Source organism: Pseudoliparis swirei, chromosome 9 (assembly GCF_029220125.1).
Source record: "Pseudoliparis swirei isolate HS2019 ecotype Mariana Trench chromosome 9, NWPU_hadal_v1, whole genome shotgun sequence".
NCBI lineage: Eukaryota > Metazoa > Chordata > Actinopteri > Perciformes > Liparidae > Pseudoliparis > Pseudoliparis swirei.
Genome location: NC_079396.1, coordinates 24,872,360 through 24,895,521, shown reverse-complemented (window position 1 = coordinate 24,895,521; position 23,162 = coordinate 24,872,360). Strand labels below are relative to the sequence as shown.

The 23,162-nt window shown below is 45.6% G+C and overlaps 1 protein-coding gene across 3 annotated transcripts; it reads left to right on the top strand.

The window, feature by feature from the left end:
- Nucleotides 1–5,338: 5,338 nt before the first annotated feature.
- LOC130199425 (zinc finger protein 135-like) lies at nt 5,339–13,621 on the top strand. Of its 3 annotated transcripts, XR_008832830.1 has the most exons (3): nt 5,339–5,814; nt 10,557–12,823; nt 13,072–13,092. XR_008832830.1 is itself a non-coding variant. In XM_056422913.1 (2 exons), exons 1-2 carry the CDS (start codon nt 5,685–5,687, stop codon nt 11,813–11,815), a joined length of 1,389 nt encoding a protein of 462 aa, XP_056278888.1. In that variant the 5' UTR covers nt 5,339–5,684; the 3' UTR covers nt 11,816–13,621. The 3 variants fall into 3 exon arrangements, 1 of the variants encoding a protein (XP_056278888.1); XR_008832831.1 differs by lacking the exons at nt 10,557–12,823; nt 13,072–13,092 and adding an exon at nt 6,390–6,579; XM_056422913.1 differs by having other exon boundaries at nt 10,557–13,621.
- The last annotated feature ends 9,541 nt before the right edge of the window (nt 13,622–23,162 follow it).

Genomic DNA, 23,162 nt, shown 5'->3' with positions numbered 1-23,162 from the left:
TTATATATATTTCCTCATAGTCGTAGGTAATATTGCTACACAATACATAGAATGCTTGAATCAAGACCGTGATCGGTATTATCGGCAATGCGACACAATAAATAGAATGCTTCAATCAACACCGTGATCGGTATTATCGGATCGGCAGATACTGATTTCAGTGATCGGTGATCGGCACCAAAAAAACGTGATCGGTGCATCTCTAATTGTCAATCTATTAGCCGATCTATTTTAGCAAAATGATTTCCTCAAGCATTGCCTCCATTATTTATGGGGAAAAAATACATAGATGTCTGCTAATTACGGTGATATAGTAATAGAGGCCGTCTGACAGCGCTAAAAATTGTTTTTGGGAGCACCGAAGACCCATTTTGACCCAGGAAAAACCCTGCATATGATTTCAGTTTTGGTTCTAATTATTGCTTTATAATCTTATTTTTTATAACCGGGTCGAAACCGACCCTAACAACACAAAGGTCATAATTTCAACCAGAGCATTTCATAATTTAGTGAAACAAAATGTTTTTATTTTGTTGAAATAGAGGTTCCTGACCAAGTCAAAAAGCCTTGATGCAAATAAACAAATTTATGTGGTTCTTTTATGCATTTAAAACCTAAAACGGGTCGGTGCCGACCCTAACACAAGAGGAAGGTTAAACTGATTCAATTCAATTCAGTTTATTTGTATAGCCCAATTTCACAAATTACAAATTTGTCTCGGAGTGCTTTACAATCTGTACACATAGACATCCCTGCCCCAAAACCTCACATCGGACCAGGAAAAACTCCCAAATAACCCTTCAGGGGGAAAAAAAAGGGAAGAAACCTGGAGGAGAGCAACAGAGGAGGATCCCTCTCCTAGGATGGACAGATGCAATAGATGTAATGTGTACAGAAGGACAGATTTAGAGTTAAAATACATTCAATGAATATGACAGAGTGTATGAATAGTTCATAGTAGGCATATTCCACGATGGAGACCTCCACGATCCATCAGGCAGATGGCGGTGGGGAGGAGGAGTGGGCGGAGTCTCAACAGGACAGTGGCGTAGTCATGAGCAGGAATTCCACGACCCAGACGATCCATCAGGCAGATAGGATCTATGCCGTCAATGACCCCATGAGACGTAAAGTCAAAAGGACTTCCGGGAGAAAGCAGAGTTAGTAACGTGTGATTGAGAGATGAAAATTCATCCTTAAGGAGAGAAAAAGAGGAGATAGGTACTCAGTGCATCCTAAAACGTCCCCGGCAGCTATAAGCCTATAGCAGCATATCAAGGGGCTGGACCAGGGCAAACCTGATTCAGCCCTAACTATAAGCTCTGTCAAAGAGGAAGGTCTTAAGTCTACTCTAAGACGAGGTGACTGTGTCTGCCTCCCGGACTGAAATTGGAAGCTGGTTCCATAAAAGAGGAGCTTGATAACTAAAGGCTCTGGCTCCCATTCTACTTTTTAAGACTCTAGGAACTACAAGTAGTCCCGCATTTAGTGAGCTAGCTCTAGTGGGGCAATATGGTACGACAAGCTCCTTAAGATATGATGGAGCATCACCAATCAAGGCTTTGTAGGTTAAGAGAAGAATTTTAAAAGTGATTCTTGATTTTACTGGGAGCCAGTGCAGAGCAGCTAGTGCAGGAGTGATGTGATCTCTTCCTTAGTTTTAGTGAGAACACGAGCTGCAGCATACTGGATCAACTGGAGGGACCTAAGAGATTTATTAGAGCAGCCTGCTAATAAGGAGTTGCAGTAATCCAGTCTCGAAGTAACGTGAACCAATTTTTCTGCATCTTTTGAGACAAGATGTGCCTGATTTTGAAATATTACGTAGATGAAAGAATGCAGTCCTTGAGATTTGCTTTACGTGGGAGTTAAAGGACAAGTCCCGATCAAAGATAACGCCAAGATTCTTTACAGTGGTGTTGGATGCCAGGGCAATGCCGTCTACAGAATCCACATCACCAGATAATTGATCTCTGAGGTGCTCAGGGCGATTAAAATTACTTGGTTTTGTCTGAGTTTAACATCAAGAAGTTGCAGGTCATCCATGTTTTTATGTCTTTAAGACATGCTTGAATTTTACAGGGTTGGTTGCTCTCCTCTGGTTTTATCGATAAATATAGTTGAGTGTCATCTGCATAACAATGAAAGTTTATGGAGTGTTTCCTGATAATATTGCCCAAAGGAAGCATGTATAAGGTAAATAAAATTGGTCCAAGCACAGAACCTTGTGGAACTCCGTGATTAACGAGGCGTCATCGTTTACAAATACAAACTGAGATCGATCTGATAAATAGGATTTAAACCAAATTAGTGCCGTGCCTGAAATGCCAATCGACTGCTCCAGTCTCTGTAACAGGATGTCATGGTCAATGGTGTCGAATGCAGCACTAAGGTCTAACAAGACCAGGACAGAGAGGAGTCCTTTATCTGCTGCCATTAAGAGGTCATTTGTAATTTTCACCAGTGCCGTCGGTGCTGTGGTGTTTTCTAAATCCTGATTGAAATTTCTCAAATAAACTATTATGATGTAGAAAGTCGCACAACTGATTTGCGACCACTTTCTCAAGGATCTTGGAGAGGAAGGGAGGTTAGAGATCGGTCTGTAGTTAGCCAATACCTCTGGATCCAGAGTGGGCTTCTTCAGGAGAGGTTTAATAACAGCCACCTTGAAGGAGTGTGGTACGTGGCCTGTTAGCAGAGACACATTGATAATATCTAATAGAGAGCCGCCAATTAAAGGCAAAACGTCTTTAAGCAGCCTCGTCGGGATGGGGTCCAAGAGACAGGTAGACGTGTTCTAAGTAGAAACCGTTGAAAATAATTGGTCACGGTTGATAGGAGAAAAACCCTCCAATTTTACACCAGGGCATACAGGTTTCAAGGCCATTCCACTTGAGGACAGATTGGCACTGGTTATGGGCAAGAGATTATTAATCTTGTCCCTAATAGTTAAAATCTTTTCATTAAAGAAGTTCATAAAGTCATTACCACTAAGGTTTATAGGAATGCTCGGCCCACAGAGCTGTGACTCTCTGTCAGCCTGGCTACAGTGCTGAAGAGAAACCTGGGGTTGTTTTTATTTTTCTATTATTGATGAGTAATAGGCTGCTCTGGCATTACGGAGGGCCTTCTTATATGTTTTAAGACTATCTCGCCAAACTAAGCGGGATTCTTCGAGATTAGTTGAACGCCATATGCGTTCAAGCTTTGACGTCTTGCTTCAGTTTGCGGGTCTGAGGTTATACCAGGAGCAAACCTCCTCTTCCTCACTGTCTTCTTCTTCAGAGGGCTATCGAGTCCAGTGTCATTCTCAGAGAGCCTATGGCACTGTCAACAAGATGATCAATCTGGGACGGACTAAAGTTAGACCAGGAGTCCTCTGTTATATTGAGACGTGGTATCGAATCAAATACAGAAGGAATCGCTTCTTTAAATTTAGCTACAGCACTATCAGTTAGACATCTAGTGTAGAAACTTTTGACTAACGGAGTACACTCGGTAGTATAAATTCAAAAGTTATGAGGTTGTGGTCTGACAGAAGAGGATTCTGTGGGAAGACGTTCAAATGCTCAATGTCAACGCCATAAGTAAGAACAAGATCAAGCGTGTGGCCAAAGCTGTGAGTGGGTTTCTGTACTCTCTGACAGAAGCCAATCGAGTCCAACAAGGAGATGAATGCAGCACTAAGGCAATCATTATCAACATCCACATGGATATTAAAATCTCCAACAATAATAACTTTATCGGTTTTAAGAACCAAACTTGATATAAATTCTGAGAATTCAGATATAAACTCTGAATATGGACCTGGTGGCGGTACAGAATCACAAATTGAATTGGCTGTAGTGTTTTCCAGGTTGGATGTGAAAGACTAAGAACAAGGCTTTCAAATGAGGTGTAGTGTAATTTTGGTTGAGGATTAATTAATAGGCTCGATTCAAAGATGGCTGCTACTCCACCTCCTCGACCGGTGCCTCGAGGAATGTGAGTATTAATATGACTTGGAGGAGTCGATTCATTCAGGCAGACATATTCTTCATGGCTCAGCCAGGTTTCAGTTAGGCAACATAAATCAATGTGATTATCTGATATTAAATCATTCAGTAACACAGCTTTAGATGACAGAGATCGAATATTTAGGAGACCACATTTAATAGACCTATTTTGTTGCACTGCTGAAATAATTGTGTTAACTTGTATAAGGTTATTGTGTCGACTCCTCTTCTGCTTACTTTTGATTTATTTAATTGAAGTGGCCGTGGGACAGACACAGTCTCTACTCTAAAGTCAAGGGTGGGTAACTGCTCGAATGGAAGAGCAGAGAAGGGTGTTAAACTACAACTCTGCTCCCAGTTCCTGATCTGAACCCTGGGTTGTCATAGATTAAGTCCGGTGATCAACTTGGTCATATTCGCAGAAATGAGACGCGCGCTCCGTCCAACGTGGGATGAATGCCTCTCCTCATCAGATCAGGTTTTCCCCAGAAAGTCTTCCAGTTGTCTACGTAGCCCACATTATTCGCTGGGCACCACCTCGACAGCCAGCGGTTGAAAGACATTCGGCTATACAATTCGTCTGTCTGCAAATTTGGGAGAGGCCAGAGAAATGACGGTGTCCGACAACGTCTTGGCATAAGCACACGATTCCACATTAATTTTAGTGAGTTCCGAGCGGCGGGCTCGGGCGCCATTACCACCGGCGTATTACAATCTGACTGTATCTCCGCTTATCCTTAGCCAGCTTCAAACAAGACTCACGTCGCCCGCCTGGCCCCGGGAGGCACACGACGGTGGTCCGTGGCTTCGCTATTTTCACGTTCCTGACTATAGAGCTCCCGATAACCAGGGTGTGTTCCTCAGCGGGTGTGTCGCTGAGCAGGAAAACTGGTTCAAACGTGAAGTGGTTGGTGCACAGCGGGCTTCTGTGTAGACTTCACTCCTGCGAACAGTTACCCAACCATCCGGCTGCACGGTTACCGCCGGGCACAGCTAACAGCTGACTGTAGCTCCGCGCGGCTACGGGAGAGGCGGGCTAACTAGCATAGCTGTCTGAGCTTCGATAGCGCGGAGCCGTGCATCTAACCCACTTAGACCTGCCTCCAACCTAGCAAATAAACTACACTTGTTGCATGTATCGTTATCATTAAGGGAGGCAGGGGGATAACTATACATGAGACACACTGAGCAAGAGGGAGCGGGAGGGAGAGAAGAAGAAGTCATGCTCGCTGTTGAGCTGGCAACCAAAGCTTACCGGAAGAGTGAGATGATGCGTTCAGTTCTGGAGGAAGTATTCACATCATGTACTGAGGTAGAGTTCCAGGTACTGCAGTACGTAAACACGTCCATACCTTTTTACTCTGATACATCACAAAGGTACTCGTTACCTCAGAGGTACATATTGTACTTGTTACTGTACTACTGCTAATATAAAACTGACTTATTGAAGGGACTGTTGTGTTCAAGCTCCTGCAAATTCACATTTATTTAGCCTGATATTAATTGCTTAGACTTGTTAAATATTCCCACTCTGTACTGATATTACTGTTACACTACACTTATTTAGCTTCATATTTATTGCTTATACTGTTAATGTTTCCACTCTGTTTCTGATATAAGACATTTTCCTCGCTTCTTATTCATTTCTGAGACTGTTAAATAAGTGACACACAGTTGTCTCCAGGAGAAATGCTGAGGCCGTTGGTGAAGCAGCACGTGGACGAGGTCGTCGACGAGGCGTTTGGGCTGTTGGACACGTTGACAGCAGCGTATGAGGACATCGTTTCTCGTTTAGGAGAACATGAGCTACACACATCAGGTTGGTGCCGCTTCACGATTGTTCCCGGTCTTCGTGCTCGTTTCACGGCTTCAAGTCACATTTGGTCCGTTTCCAGCTCGTCAGCTGCAGTGAGCGAGACTTTTGGTGGATCTGATTGGTTTCCAGCTCTCCTCTGATCTCATTCATCAGGGAGGAACTTTAAACACCTCACGGTCCTCGAGTCAAACTGGTAACGAGATCTGCACCTGGAGATCTCTTGGGACGGTCTTCAGAACGGCCAGAACAACTTCTGGAGGAGCACACCGTCCGTAAAGTGATCAAACTGACGTAAAGTGATCAAACTGCCGTAAAACGAAGTAACTGCCGTAAAGTGATCAAACTGCCGTAAAGTGATCAAACTGCCGTAAAACGAAATAACTGCTGTAAAGTGATCAAACTCCCATAAAGTGATCAAACTGCCGTAAAGTGATCAAACTCCCATAAAGTGATCAAACTGCTGTAAAGTGATCAAACTCCCATAAAGTGATCAAAGTCCCGTAAAGTGAAATAACTGCCGTAAAGTGAAATAACTGCCATAAAGTGATCAAACTGACGTATTGATCTGTGTTCTGCAGCCTCTCTTCCCGTTCTTTGAAGCTGTGATCGAAGGGTTGAACTGGAGGAGCTCTTCAGGGGGAAGAGGAACCAGCGTTGAGTGCAGCAATGCTGGTCCTTTGGTCTGATTCATGTTTCTGAAGGACCACAAACAACTTTCTTTAATGATGAAAAGATTAGTCTTACTCATGGTATACTCATGGTATTACTCATGGTGTTACTCATGGTATACTCATGGTATTACTCATGGTGTTACTCATGGTGTTACTCATGGTATACTCGTGGTATTACTCGTGGTGTTACTCGTGGTGTTACTCATGGTGTTATTTATGGTATTTTTGTAGTTTGGCTTCTTGAAGAAATGTTACTTTCTTGATTCTCTTAGTTCTGACTTTGTCCTCGTGGTTGAATTCACTTATTGTAAGTCGCTCTGGATAAAAGCATCTGCTAAATGACATCTGGCTTTCTGATGGCGCCGCGAAAGGTCGCCTCGGTGTGTTGGTGCGCGATGTTTTTTATTGTTTTCGTTTTAAATACTGTTTTCTGCTGGGATTCCCAGAGCTCTTTCACCAGAGAAGAGCTCTTGAACATCAGGGGAACAACTCCAGCGGATTTACTTCCAACGTTTTTAACTTCTGTGGAGTTACTGGACATTTTTGTAAAAGGTGTGCTCACCTTCGCCCACGTGGTGAAACGCGCGGAGAGGAAGCGTTGGGAGCGCTTATGCGGCCACGGAAACGGGATCTCGTACAGCGCTGCCGGGCATATTTCTCCCAACGTCCGCTCACTGTGCAACAAACTGGACGAACTCCAGCTGCTGGTGGGGAGAGACAGAGACTTCTCCTCATCCTCCGTTCTGTGTTTCACGGAATCATGGCTTAGTGGCTCGATACCAGACTCTGCGCTCCAGCTCGCTGGCTTCCAGCTGTTCCGAGCGGACCGGGTCACGGAGCTCTCCGGTAAAAAAGTGTGGAGGAATCTGCTTTACCTCAACAACGGCTGGTGCAACGACGTAACGGTGATTCTACAGCACTGTTCGCCGGACCTGGAATCTTTTATCATTCACTGCAAACCCTTCTACTCCCACGTGAGTTCGCTTCATTCATCCTGGCCGGAGTTTACATGCCGAGGGGAACGTGAACGAGGCACAACAGACACTCGCTGAACAGATACGGCGTGTGGGCGGACCTTCCCGGACTCTTTAGTTATTGTACTCGGGGATTTTAACAAAGGAAACCTCAGCCACGAACTCCCTAAATATAGACAGTTAATTAAATGCATTCTGGACCACTGCTACACAACAATCAGCAGGGCCTATCACGCCGTCCCTCGAGCTGCACTGGGAAACTCTGACCACGTCATGGTTCATCTGATTCCCTCATACAGGCAGAGACTAAAGCTCTGCAAACCTGTGGTGAGGAAGTTCAAGAAGTGGACCAGTGAGGCTCTGGAGGATCTACGGGCGTGCTTTGACTGTACTGACTGGGATGTCTTCAGGACTGCTACCAACAGCCTGGATGAGTACACAGAGGCTGTAACTTCCTACATCAGCTTCTGTGAGGACAGCTGTATTCCATCCAGCTCCAGGGTGAGTTATAACAACGACAAACCCTGGTTCACAGGAGCTCAGGAAGCTAAGACTGCAGAAGGACCAGGCATTCAGGAGTGGGGACAAGGACCTGTACACAGAGTCCAAATACAGGTTTAGCAAGGCGGTGAGAGATGCTAAGCGACTGTACTCTGAGAAACTGCAACAGCAGCTCTCAGCAAACGACTCTGCTTCTGTCTGGAGAGGGCTCAGGCAGATCACCAACTACAAGCCCAAATCACCCCACTCCATGAACAATGTGCTTCTGGCAGACGAGCTAAATGAGTTCTACTGCTTTGAAAGACAATGGAGCAGTCCTGAGACCATCCCCACAGCCCCACCAACAAGCCACAGACCATCAGCCCACCCTCCCCAGCCCATCAGGGCTCACACCTCTGGAGCACCCTCCATCAACTCAGCGCCCCTCGTCATCCTGGAGAGAGCAGTCAACAGGCTGTTTAAAGCAGAACCCCGCAAAGCAGCGGGCCCGACTCCGTCTCCCCTCCACCCTGAAGCACTGTGCGGACCAGCTGTCTCGGTGTTCACCGACATCTTCAACACCTCCCTGGAGACATGCCACGTCCAGCCTGCTTCAAGGCCTCCACCATCATCCCGTCCCCAAAACCCAAGATCACAGGACTCAATGACTACAGGCCCGTCCTGACCTCTGTGGTCATGAAGTCCTTGAACGCTGGTCCTGTCACACCTCAAGACCATCACCGACCCACTCCTGGACCCCTGCAGTTCGCCTACAGAGCCAACAGGTCTGCAGACGATGCAGTCAACATGGCCCTTCACTACATCCTCCAGCATCTGGACTCCCGAGGAACCTACGCCAGGATCCTGTTTGTGGACTTCAGCTCTGCCTTCAATTCCATCATCCCGTCCCTGTTGCAGGACAAGCTCTCCCAGCTGCACGTGCCGACTCCACCTGCAGGTGGATCACAGACTTCCTGACCGACAGGAAGCAGCACGTGAGGCTGGGGAAACACGTCTCAGGCTCCCGGACCACCAGCACGGGTTCCCCCAAGGCTGTGTTCTCTCCCTCTGCTGTTCTCCTGTACACCAACAGCTGCACCTCCAGTCACCAGTCCGTCAAGCTCCTAAAGTTCATGGATGACACCACCCTCATTGGACTCATCTCTGGCGGGACGAGACCGCCTACAGGTGGGAGACTGACCACCTGGTGACCTGGTGCAGCCAGAACAACCTGGAGCTCAACGCTCTGAAGACAGTGGAGATGGTTGTGGATTTCAGGAGGAATGCAGCCCCAACCGCCCCTCTCATCCTGTGCGACTCCCCGACGTCGCCTGTGAGTCCTACCGCTTCCTGGGCTCCATCATCTCCCAGGACCTCAAGTGGGAGCTGAACATCGGCTCCATCTCCAAGAAGGCCCAGCAGAGGATGTTCTTCCTGAGGCAGCTGAGGAAATTCAACCTGCCAGGAAGATGATGGTACAGTTCTACACGGCCATCGTTGAGTCCATCATCTGCTCCTCCATCACCGTCTGGCACCCTGCAGCCACAGCCAAAGACAAGCGCAGGCTGCAGAGCATCATCCGCTCGGCCGAGAGGGTTATCGGCTGCAATCTGCCTTCCTCCAGGTCCTGTTCACTTCCAGGTCACTGAAGGCCAGAAAGATTGTCGCCGACCCCTCCCACCCTGGACACTCCTGTTCGAGTCCCTCCCTCCCTCGGGAGGAGGCTGCGTCCATCATGACCACGACCTCCCGCCACACCAATAGCTTTTTCCGACGGGCGGTCGGGCTCATCAATGGACCCGGGACTGACTGACTGTCACCCCAGGACTACCACCTCTTCTTCCACCTTCCTCTCTCCTTCTTCCCGCTCCTTCCTCTTCCTCCTCCTCCCTCTTCCTCCCACTCCTCCTCCCTCCTTGCGTTGATTGTTGTTTGTCATGTCCAAATGTTGCACCTTCCACCAAAAAAAATTCCTCGTTTGTTTGTGAAAACATTCATTCTTTGGCAATAAACCTGTTTCTGATTCTGATTCTGAATATGTGTCTGATAATAAATATTATGACCGCCTCTCAAAGCTAGGTACTCGCCTCACATAAACGCAACACACACTTGTTATCACGTTGTTACAATGAGAGAGGGGGACAAGGGCCCCCTCCTGTGAGAAAGGGGTGTGGGGGGGTGCAGCAGATCCAAGGTCAGGATGACTTCACATGTGGGGGCATGGAGGCCCGTACGTGGAAAGGGAGGCCGAGTTGTTTTGGGTTTTCAACTCGTGCCGACCGGAGAGGACTCCGCTGTGATTGCTATCGCATCGAACTTGTATTTGACTCGTGATCAGAGAATAAATTCTCCCGTTGGAAAGGAGAGAACGAGAGAAGGTCGTACTTTACCACACCTCCAATTTTGATAGACGCGAACACGACACCTCAGAGGTACATGAACGTTTTACTGTACGACACCTCAGAGGTACATATTGTACTTTCAGATGATTTCACTTCCGAGTTTATTTTTTCATGTTCTCCCTCAAAACCCTGACCTCATTCATTAATAAACCTATTGAATATTAGAGTTCAATATGAGATTCTTAAGATGTATAAATGTATTTTATTATTCTCCACAGACGTCCAGCGGCTGTTGGTGATGAAACAAGAGGTTCCCCCTGAACAGCAGGACTGGAGCTCCAGTCTGGACCAGGAAGACCCAGAGCCTCCACACATTAAAGAGGAGCAGGAGGACCAGGAGAACCCAGAGCCTCCACACATTAAAGAGGAGCAGGAGGACCAGGAGAACCCAGAGCCTCCACACATTAAAGAGGAGCAGGAGGACCCAGAGCCTCCACACATTAAAGAGGAGCAGGAGAACCCAGAGCCTCCAAACATTAAAGAGGAGCAGGAGGACCCAGAGCCTCCACACATTAAAGAGGAGCAGGATGAACTCAGGATCAGTCAGGAGGGAGAGCAGCTTCAAAAGCTGGAGGAGGCTGGAATCAAGTTCTCATTCACCCCTGTAAAGAGTCAATATGATGATGAGGAAGCTCAGCTCTCAAAGTCCATAAAAACTGACAAAAGAGAGGCAGAACATTTGAAAGCAGACGGAGAGGAAGTCAGATCCACATCAGATCCAGATAGTCCTTTACAACCAACTGCTGATGAGACGTCACAATCCTCTGAATGTGAGACTGATAACAGTGACGATTGGAAGGAGACTCAGGAACCTCAGTCACGTTTAAAGCCTTTGGAAAACAATGAAGTCCCTGTAGGTGACATGGACTGTGGGACTGGAAACGCATCAATTAGCTCTTCTCAATATGCTGGAAGCTTTGGCCAAAAGAGACATCCGAAGAGACACTCTGGAGCCACAACAGGAGTGACCAGTTCTTCAGTTTGTGGTAAAACATTCAGACAAGTGCAACCTCTGAAACAACACTCAACTGTTCATACAGGAGGAGAGAAACTATTCAGTTGTTCAGTTTGTGGTAAAACATTCAGCCGAGCAGGCAATCTAAAACGACACTCAACTGTTCATACAGGAGAGAAACTATTCAGTTGTTCAGTTTGTGGTAAAACATTCAGACAAGCAGGCTATCTAAAACGACACTCAACTGTTCATACAGGAGAGAAATTATTCAGTTGTTCAGTTTGTGGTAAAACATTCAGTCAAGCAGGCGATCTAAAACGACACTCAACTGTTCATACTGGAGAGAAACTATTCAGTTGTTCAGTTTGTGGTAAAACATTCAGTCAAGCAGGCGATCTAAAACGACACTCAACTGTTCATACTGGAGAGAAACTATTCAGTTGTTCAGTTTGTGGTAAAACATTCAGTCAAGCAGGCAGTCTAAAACGACACTCAGCTGTTCATACTGGAAAAACAAAGTAGCGTTCAGTTTTCTATAAAAGATTCCCTCTTCTCCGTGATTTAAAAAGAAATCACAATTGCATTGTTGAGGTCATCAGAAATAAATGAGACATTGTTGTTGTTAGCAGAGTTGATGTTCATGATAAGGTTGAAGAAGTGTTCTTGCTTGTGTTGCTGCAAGTCTTAAACCTATATGATATATATTTATATGTATATACGTAAATCTATATTTTTTTATATATAAATATGTATTTCTATATATATATTTAAATATAAATAGAGATTTATTTAAAAACAAATTCCTTTATATATATAGTGTATGTATTTTGTTTAGATTATTTCTTTACGTTTCTTAATTTAATTTTTTGGGCTTTTATGTCTGTTAATTGTTGCTAGTTATTATTGACAACGTGAAACTGTTTAAAGACAAAATACTTGCAACGTCGATATCGCTGCTTCCACAACTTCCGGCTATGGCTCCGGTCAGCTGACCCTGAACTGGCCAATCAGAAGTGCCTCTCTGTGGTAAATCCCGGGTTGTTTTGATAGGGACGCACAGTGCTGAGCGGTTCACACCAGAGAGACCGCGGGGAGACATGATGGTGGAGACCTCCGTAAGAGGTGGTATTGTAAAAGTATTACTCCTTCATGATTTAACTATAATATTCTGATGTACCTGGCTTAATGTTTTTATTGTTTTGACTCGTCTTTATCTATTTTTTTATTGTGTCTTTATGTAAAGCCTCAATGTACTTTATTTACATGCTTAAAGTTAAGTTTATGTTAATAAACACATTATTCACCCCTCCCAAATAATAGAGTTGGTTCGGTCCTTAGCCGTCTTTTCCAAAAAGTTCTCTCAGCTCCTGATAGCTGGGCCGGCCGACCGCAACGATACGCGTCAGGGAGGATGGACGGGAGGGGCTGGAAAAGCCAGGTTGAAAAAAAGAAAGGCATTGGAGGAGGATGCTGCCAAATGTGCCAAGCTTACAGATTTATTTACAAGAGGACAAACACAAGTGGCAACTGGTAAAGAGAGACAAAAGCCTAATGATTAGCAACATAACTATTCGGCTAACTTTGTAGCCTTGATTAATATAATTGCAGCGTTGTCAACCTATTCCAAAGCAAAATATTAAATTGAATTAAAATATTAGCCTTTTTATATCACCTAAAATATGGTGATCCATAGACTGCAAATATTATGCAAATATTGATATATACTATTAATATTGATATTGAAGTATGCAGTAATATGACTTCATTTTTCTTTGTAGCTTCGGAGCAGCAGATAAGAGTCCTGCTGAAAATGATGAGCCCGACATTTGCAATGAGGAAGCCATACAGGGACAGGTAGAGAGGATAACAGAGGAAACTATATGATTTAAAGTTATATTTTCTTAGAAAGAGCAGTATATGACAGTACTTGATGAACCAATATGCATTGTTTGCTCAGAAGTGTGTGTAGTAAAGGAGTAAATCACCACTATATAATACTCATGCAGAAAAATGATAATGACCATGACAATGACCATGACAATGATAATGACCATGACAATGACAATGATAATGACCATGACCATGACCATGACAATGACCATGACCATGACGGCCCCCATGAGGTCTCACTCCAACAAATCTGGCCTACTGCCTCATCTGAGTCTGACACCCCTGCTATGCCCTTCTGCCTTTTTTAATGTTATGCATATTTTTTGTTAACTTCTCATCTTAAGTGGATTATTATTGTTGTATTTAACCTTTACATTATTTGTTGGACCATGGTATTAATAAAAGAACTACAGGATAGTAAGAGCTGAACTGTTGCTTCATTTATCCAATTTCCACTACCATGAAAAAAGTGGGCTGGTCTTGAGCCTGAAATTCCCGGGCTGAAAAGTGGCCCCACTCCGGCCCTGTGTAGAGGTATGTGTGTATGTGTGAGTAGATGTAAGTGCATGTAGGTGTGTGAAGATGTAAGTGTATGTAAGTGTATGTAAGTGTGTGTAGATGTAAATGCGTATGTGTGTGTAGATATAAGTGTGTATAGGTAAGTGTAGAGGTAAGTGTGTGTATGTGTGTGTAGATGTGAGTGTGTGTATGTGTGTGTGGGGGGGGGGTGTCTAGGTGTGTGTGTGTGTGTGTGTGTGTGTGTGTGTGTGTGTGTGAGAGAGAGAGAGAGCTCTTCCTCAACCCAGTGGGGGGGTTCTGGCGCCCCCTCCTGGATGATACTGGACAATAGATTTGAAAGTGATAACCAGAAATAAGGTGCTTTCAGCAGAGCGTCTGCTGCAGTGGCGTTAGGCCTATTTTAGGGGGGCTTCAGACAGCCAGCATTACAGCCAATGAGGTGAGGAATATAATATATCAGTAGTTGTTAACAGGTTTTACCTGCTTACATTTAGGTTTACTTGAAGCAAATCAAAGGGAAACTTAGAAACTGTCTCCATTGAGCGAGAGTTAATGAGCGAATTAGAAATACAATAAAAAACTATCGGCATCTCTCTATTCTTTGCATCAATATATATTATTATTATATTTTCTCCATTGACTGGTACATTTGACACTGAACTAGTTCATCTTTATCTCACTGATAGAGTCCAAATGAGCATAAAATATCACCATGACCCTGAAATGCTGTCTCCTGTGTTATCATCCACTGAATGAAGCAAAGCGACAGAGCAACATCACGTTCTGATTAGCGCCCTTTCTGAGTGAGCGCTGGGCAGCCACGCCCCCTTTCTGAGTGAGCACTGGGCAGCCACGCCCCCTTTCTGAGTGAGCACTGGGCAGCCACGCCCCCTTTTTGAGTGAGCACTGGGACGCCCCGCCCCCTTTCTGAGTGAGCGCTGCGCTGAAGACGCTTGAGAGATTTCGACACGTCACATCAAAGATGTTTTATTGCCAAGATCACAACATCACCTTTCCTCCTTGTCTCACTCCAATCTCAGAAACGCTGGCCGTTTTTTTGTTGTTGTTGTTGTTTTGTCGCTCAATGTCGACTTGTTCTATTTTTAGAACGCGCCTTGCGGGCGACTCAGTGGTCCCCGCGGGTCGACCAGGTGGTCATGGGCCCGTGTCGCCGCCTCTGCTCTAGAGCCTCCACACTGAGCACAACTGCAGATTCCATCAGGACGACGAGATCAGCGACGCTCAGTTATTTCTCCCGTAGTCCTCGCGGTGCGGACCGACACGTTCTGGCCCGGAAACAAGTTCTTGACCGATGTTCGTTCGTCCTCACACTGAGATAATCCGGATGGAAGAGTCTTGGGCCTCGCGCTCCTCGCGCTCGCCTCATCCGCGGTGCGGCTTCACCGCAAGCCGCCGTGCCCTCCGTCGCGGCCTCCCCGCCGCCGAGACCCGGGCAGGCCCGGGTTCGTAGTCTGACGGGACCGAGGAGGTCCGTTGTATTGGCGGACCGAGGAGGCCTCCGGACCCGGTTTCTGGGTAAGAGAGGCGGTTGTAGTCGTAGCCGGGAGCGTCTGACGCAGCGGGCCGAGCTGATGACATCTGTGTGTGACGAGACAGGAAGTTGTGTCTTCAATGTTTTACCCTCCTTTTGGGGCTTTTTACAGTTTCAGTAAAGCCAGCCGAGTCTCACCTGCAGGATCGCGTGTTGTCGCACACGGCCGGGGTCCCGGTGTCCCGCAGGCACTGCGCTTTGTCCTGGGGGTTGTTGTTGTTGTTGTTGTTGTTCCTGCCTTTATGACCGTCGCGAGACCTGTCGTCCCCCTGATGTTGGGCCTGCTCCTCCCACTGCCACATTTCGGACTCCCTGTTAAAAGAAATAGACACATTTAAACCTGCAGGTCAGTGTTTCAGTCCGGGAATGCATCTTCTTCATGTTTTAAAGCTCCAAGTGATGGAAAGTGAGAACATTAATACAACATTGAGGTATTTGTGCTCCACTCTGGAACTGCTCCCGTGAGAAGATGCACATTCATGCAAGCAGGCGGTGCCGTGGTCGTCCGGCCAATCGCCTCACACCGGACAACTAGTGCTTTAAACTTCTCTGGACTCCTCCGGTTGTATAGAAGTCTCAGCGAAAAGGAGGTCATGCTCTCAATCTCTAGTTTCAAGTCTTCTTCCATACCGCATGATGTTAATTGAATAGATGATGGTTCTTTTAGAGAAAACTCGATCATAAAGCGGTGTATGCATTAGGGCGGGGCTACCTCGTGATTGACAGGTACCTGGGAGTTGTTTTCTTCTTTCAACTTTAACCCTTTCACAGTGTGTTTTCAGTTCACCAACGTTAACCGAAACCTTTTTGATTGCCTAAAATGTCTTTTTTTCAGCCTCCAGGCTCCGCCCACTTCACAAACCAAAAGCTCCAAAAACAGTAAGAGCATCTTGTTAGAGCTCCGGGACGCTCAACATGCATTTGGCTGAGGATCAATGACCATAAGCATAACTTTATAGTTTCTCCACAGGGCACCTTTCATGATCTGAAGTGAAGGACTTCTACTGAAAGTTACAGATTATTATTGAAGTTCACCTCTCGTGGTTTTTCCTCTTGTCCTCTCTGATGCAGTCGAGCAAACAGCAGGTGATGAAGGCCACGGACATGAAGAAGATGACGGCCAAGCTCACGATGGACGCCAGCACGGCCACGCGGAAACCGTAGTCCTCAAAGGGAGACGGCGCTGAGGAGGAGACCGGCGACTGACTCATCCACTGCATTTACTCGCCATGCAACACATTCATTTGACATGCTGCACAAATCTACGTTCAACAATTCCTCATCGGACTCCTGAGGCTTCGCAGATAGAAGTCACGGGAAACAAAACATAAATTCAGTTATTTAAATGTCTGTCAGTTTCACACCAGACGGCGTCTTTTCATGATGATTGAGCCTGAAACATAATTAGGGTCCTGTTCTCACTTTTTGAGACGAGACACGATTCCTCTCCACCTCCATTTGCGTTAATATCCTCCTTTTAATGAGCTTCGTCCTCAAGTGAGAAATCATTTTTCCTCTCGAATGTGTGTCAGAATTGTTAAGTTGTAATAGGTCATTTTGACTTTGCACAGGTACATAGGGAACATTTGTGCTTTAAATTAATACATATTGTGGTGGGTAAAATGTTTCAAATTATGTCTTTCCACAACATATATACAAAGGGTGTATTAAACTTTTACATTGTGTTATATTAGGCTTAAATGACATCTACAAAGATGATTGAGAGGGCACACACACACACACACACAGCGCTCTCCCTCAGACAAGGGTCAACAACGCCAGACAGAGATAGACCCAGCGGCCTTGTGCTGCTCCAGTCTGAACCGGTAGAGAGGAGACTGCAGAGAGGACCAGGAGGCTCAGACACAATAACGATAAGAGAAGTAACAAGGGGGGAGACGTCAGCAAGAAACCTCCACATTCCTTAAAGTAACCAGTGTGGACTGGGACCGGGGTCACACTGAGGTCACACTGAGGTCACTCTGAGTGACGAGAACTGATATGTAATGAGGGAGTGGACAGAGGCGGCACCTGCATTGAGGCTGATGTATAAATAATATGTGTTTGTGTTTGTTCGGGGCTTGGGAAAGACAGATGTGGAGGGAGGTCGTTGTCTTTAATACCGGACCCAGACCAGGTTTATTTGTGAAACTGTTGGTTTCAAATAAATCTACGTAAATTGAACTCTGATCCAAACTCTCTGTGTCCTGTGGGTGTTTGATTACTGAGGTCCAGAGGGTGAGTATTCTGTGGCGTCTCACCAGCAGTCAGATAGGAGAGAGAGATACAAGTTTATATGCATCAGGTTAAGAGATTAGTCAGAATGGACCAAAAGGGAAGAAATCCAGCCACAACAATATAGCAAGATATTATCATAGGACATATTAGGGAGAATATTGATATTGTTGTTGATGTGTTATGAAGCATAGGGGTAATGTCTACTCTATGTATATGTCAATGGCAGAAGTAATGTTTATAATTGTATGTGTGTTTATGATTATATGTATGCCGCATGAGAATGAAAGTTAGTTTATTGTTTCAATGTTGACACATGAGTTGGAAGCCGGTTGAAGTCCGTGACGTTGCTTGAAGCAGGAGAGTGACATGTGGGACTTTTATTGTGAAAGGGAACTTTCATCACGCAGCCGACCGGAAGTAATTGACGTTTGACCCGGCTATTTTATGACCTGTTTTATTACCTGTTTATGACCTGGCCGTAAGCCAACTAGAGTGTAGCATGCTGAACTGACCAATGGAACTAACTTTTAGGATTAAGAGGTGTGGATGCCGTTACAAGATTGCAGATGTTAGAGCCAACATCACCCCCTCCCCCTGCCCCCCGGTCCCCAGTCCAGGTTCCGTACCATCAATGAGCAACTTCTCACCTGTTGAGCTGGAGGAGGTGTTGGAGGTAGTAAATGCCATGAAGACCTCCTCTAGTCCCCTAGACATCCTGCCCACCTCCCTGCTAAAAGAAGCTATCTCTTCTGTTGCCCCCAGTCTGGTCAAAATTATAAACATGTCTCTGGTCACGGGTGTGGTGCCTTCTTATTTTAAGCAGGCGGCTGTCCAACCTCTCCTCAAAAGCCCAACCTGGACCCCTCCTCCCCTAAACTACAGGCCCATATCTAAGCTACCTTTTATTTCAAAGGTACTGGAGAAAGTTGTAGCTAACCAACTTAACCTCTACCTGGCCACACACAACATTGGTGACAAGTTTCAATCCGGTTTCCGTAAGAAACACTCCGAGTCTGCCCTTCTTGGAGTATCTAATGACATCATGATGGCCTCCGACTGTGGCAAAAGTTCTGTTCTGGTCCTGCTAGACCTGAGTGCAGCTTTTGACACAGTCGACCATAGTATTCTCCTAGATAGGCTAAAGAACTGGGTTGGGGTGTCAGGTCTAGCACTAAAATGGTTTGCCTCTTACATCAGTGAGAGACATTTCTCAGTGTCAGCTGGTCCATATAAATCCGACTCCGCCCCTCTGCACTGCGGGTACCACAAGGCTCGGTGCTGGCCCGTTACTCTTTGCCCTATACCTGATCCCATTGGGTCAGCTGATCAGAACATTCTCTGGCATCACATACCACCTTTATGCTGACGACATCCAGCTGCTTTGCTCTTTAAACGGAGCATATGCAGTCCCTCAGCATCCTGATGGAGTGTTTAGCCGCCATCGGGGGTTGGATGGCTAACAACCTCCTGCAGTTAAATGCAACCAAGACCGAGGTGTTGGTCATCGCCTCCGATGGCACCACAGCCAGGGTACTAGAACATCTGGGCCCTCTCAAAAATAATGTCCACCCAACCATCAAAAACCTCGGTATTCATTTTGACCAGGCAATACTGCTGGATAAACACGTCATGACTCTGAGTCGCAATTGCTTTTTCCACCTGCGAAACATCGCGAAATTGCGTTCCATCATCGCCCACTCTGAGATGGAAATGGCTATACATGCCTTTGTATCCTCCAGACTGGATTATTGCAACTCACTGTTCACCTGTCTAAACCAGGCATCCATAAACCGCCTCCAACTGGTTCAAAATGCAGCTGCCAGATTACTCACCAGGTCAAAGAAATCGTGTCACATTACTCCTATACTGGCTGCCCTACACTGGTTACCAATCCAGTACAGGATCCAGTACAAAGTACTTCTCTTTACCTTTAAGTCCATACACGGCCTCGCCCCCAGTTATATACATGACCTCATCATACAGCACACCCCAGCGGTCCTTACGGTCAGCTGACCAGGGGCTCCTGGCAGTGCCGCGCACACGATTAAAAACAAAAGCGATCGGTCCTTTGCTGCAGTGGCCCCACGCCTGTGGAACACACTTCCGCAGGTGTTGAGAGCAGCTCAGTCCGAAAATAGCTTCAGAAATCAGCTAAAACACATCTCTACAAACAGGCATTTCTGGGTTAGGTTTCTGTGTGTTATCGGTTTTCTGCTCTCTATGTTTAATTTATTGTTTGTTGGTTTCTTCTACTGCGTTTGTGACTGCTCAAAAGTCTTGTGTACTGGAGGTAATGCACCCGCAATTTGTAATGTAGCACTGGCTTCTGCACCTTGCTGCTATGCTTAACATGATGATATTGATGATGTTGTACTGTTTTTACTGTTTTTATTGTAAAGCACTCTGTGTATTCGTACTGCGAAGGGCGCTATATAAATAAACTTTTACTTACTTACTTACTTACTAATAAATACGGGTGGAAAGGGTGAGTTCGTTCTCTAGACGGTCGGAAGGTTACAAGACAGTTCCCTATCAGCTACTTTGCTGTTAGTCTGTGGCGTAATATTCCGGTCGGCCCTACGATCGTAGCTTCAATTTACTGCTTAGACTTCTTGCCATTAAATATTGTTAAACGTATCTATCGGATTCAGATTCTCATTTTATATCGAGCACGGGACCTTCAGTTTGATACACCATAATAGAATTCAGAATAATTCATTATTATTGCGAGCAACATCCTAGCGTCAGTGTCTTAAGCCCATAGCAACTCTAATGCACACACACATAATGTTTCATATTCATCCAATCTCTTCAGAATTATGAGCAGACAGACGGCTCAGAGGAAGTTTTTCCAGCCGCCGTAATTTTCCCAGTAAAAGCATTTGGAACATTTCATCTGCCCACACACACATTTCGGTTACGAAGTGTGTGTATGTGTATTTTTTGGGGGTTCGTTTTTTCTATATTAACTGCTGCTCACGTTTACAGTCGGTGCCCCCCACCCAGTGGGTGCTGTTGGTGTCCATGACACACATCAGCTGCCTCCCCACCAGCGTGTGTTTGGCCGGGCACTGCAGGGAGATGACCGTGCCCACCGTGGTGCCGTTGCCCTGGATGATCCTCTGGGTGCCCAGGGCCGGCAAGGGCACGGGGGTGCACTGAGCCTGGGTCTGGCCTGGGAGAGGAGAGAGAGAGAGAGAGGGAGAAGGAGAGAGAGAGAATCAGAAACGTGGGCCGTGGTTGAACTGCAGTGTCGCAGCTGTTGAGGATCTTCACGAGTCATCAAAAGTTCAGCCAAAGTTTGAACACATGCATAATTCACGAGTCTTCAAAAGAAAGTGTGTCGTCACGGAGACGATCAGACAGCTCGAGATTCAAGCGACGGAGGAGAAGGATGGGCCGCAGACGAGGATCAGAGGGGGGCGGGTCGCTCTGCGTCAACGTGAGAGCATCGCTTCATCGTGACGCGAGCGGCTGGAGAGAGAAGACACGCGGTGACGTCACGTCGGTGATTTACAACACGGACCGGGAAGGATCATGTGACCAGGACCAGGACCAGGACCGGTCCAAAACTTTACTGAAGAGAAAAGACCTGCAGCCGGGGCTTCAAGGAGAACAATGGAAAGAAGGAAAACAATGCACGTGAGAGATTTTTGAATGTTCTTCTTTTAGATTAAGGAAACACGTGTGGTGCACCTGGATCACCACAATATTAATTCATGCATTTATTCATTTATTTATACTTAAGTAATTTTAAATCCTCCATAGTAGTTCAGACTTTGAGGCCATGTCTGAGTTCTAGAATTCAATTCAATTCAGTTTATTTGTTTAGCCCATTTTCACAAATTAAAAATTTGCCTCAGAGTGCTTTACAATCTGTACACAGACATCCCTGACCTTTGACCTCACATCAGATCAGGAAATACTATTCAAAAAAAATTAACATGGAAAAAAAGGGAAGAAACCTTCAGGAGAGCAACAGAGGAGGATCCCTCTCCAGGATGGACAGAACAATAGATGTCATGTGACCAGAAGGAATCATAACACACAAATTAAAACACAGTAACAACACAACCAATGAATATGACAGAGTGTATGACTAGTTGGTAGTCGGCATGGACCACGATCCAGACCTCCATGATCCAAATGACCTGTGTTAACTATTCATTTATTATTAATCTTTTTTTAAACACACAAGGAGATATGTCACACTGTAAGTAAGAAAGTAAAGTTATGACTGAATGCGAGGCTACTCGTGGTTCCTAGTCTTAAAAAGTAGGATGGGAACCAGAGCCTTCAGGTATCAAGCTCCTCAAAACTATACCTGTTTACTGAAGAGAAAAGACCTGCAGCCGGGACTTCAAGGAGAACAATGGAGAAGGAAAACAATGCACGTGAGAGATTTTTGAATCTTCTTCTTTTAAATTAAGGAAACACGTGTGGTGCACCTGGATCACCACAAGGGGCGTCAAGTCAGAGCTGCTCCAACTAAAAAAAGTGCACCCATTGCCAAACATGTTTTGTGACAGAGTTGAAGCATAAGCAGCAATCCACTAGTGAAGCTGTCCTCGACCTGCGTTTCCTCTGGGCAGGATTACACAGCTAGGGTAACGGACTTGTACTGGCCAAGGAAGAAGTCGAGTCCACAGGTTTATTTTCCAGGTTTTATTCCTGCTGACCACATCCATACATCAGCTCCCTCATAAATACAAAACTCTTATCTCTAACAGGACTACGTTATATATAGATTGGCAAAAAGGGCAAACAGCGCCCCCCAGTGGACACAATAAATAACTGCGTGAGTTAGTGACTCAGTGGAAATTCTAAAGTTAACACAAAAGAAAAACACAGAGCTGCTGACGACATCCATACATCAGCTCCTAAACATACCAAAACAGAATGTATACCAATTACCACTAGTTATACTATACGGGCAAAACATACGACAGGACGGCCGGAAGTGTCAAACCCCAATGGCGCCAAAGAAGCAATGAAACAAAAGATACCTGTTGCGTGTTTCTAAGATCGCCAAAAGATATATTTGAATCATCTCTTGACGATCTCAAAAACACACAACAGGCAGACACCGCGATCGCAACACAAACGGCCACACTTGCAAAAAACATAACAAAACAGTGAAAGACGAGGGAAAGAGGGGCTACGGAAGCTCGAGAGGAACAGAAGAGGCGAAACTCAGACCTCGGCAGAAAACATATTTTTTAAATAATGCTACTATATAAAATTTAATTCAAATAAAATTCACACACACTCAACCGTTGAAAAACAAACAAAACGGAACACAATATATTAAAAACAAGAAATAATAAAGTGCACTTTGAACTCTGTTACACTTGCTTACATTTTCTTTATGAATAAAGATGAATTATTATATGGCAACAAAGGTACAAGCGTTCTGATTGGCTAATGGGCCACTTCGTTGCACGACATGAGACCAACAGCCAACTATCCAGCGTCAGTATTACAGCCAAACAAACGGTAAATAACAATGTTCGAAAACACGTGGTGCTTGTTGTCAAATCTAAGAGCCAATCAGCTCTCTGATGTGGCCACGGCCAGCCGTTGGTTTCCCAGCATGCAACGGGGCGCTGACAGCAGCGCGAGCTGTAAGTAGACAGACCCGAGTGGAGTCAACGGTTTTCTGTGAGTTAG

Bases quoted from the DNA above. Each gene is read 5' to 3' on its own strand.
- LOC130199425 (XM_056422913.1), top strand. From the start codon at position 5,685: ATGCTGAGGCCGTTGGTGAAGCAGCACGTGGACGAGGTCGTCGACGAG. The intron at 5,815-10,556 runs GTTGGTGCCGCT...TATTCTCCACAG, and splicing joins ACATGAGCTACACACATCAG to ACGTCCAGCGGCTGTTGGTG.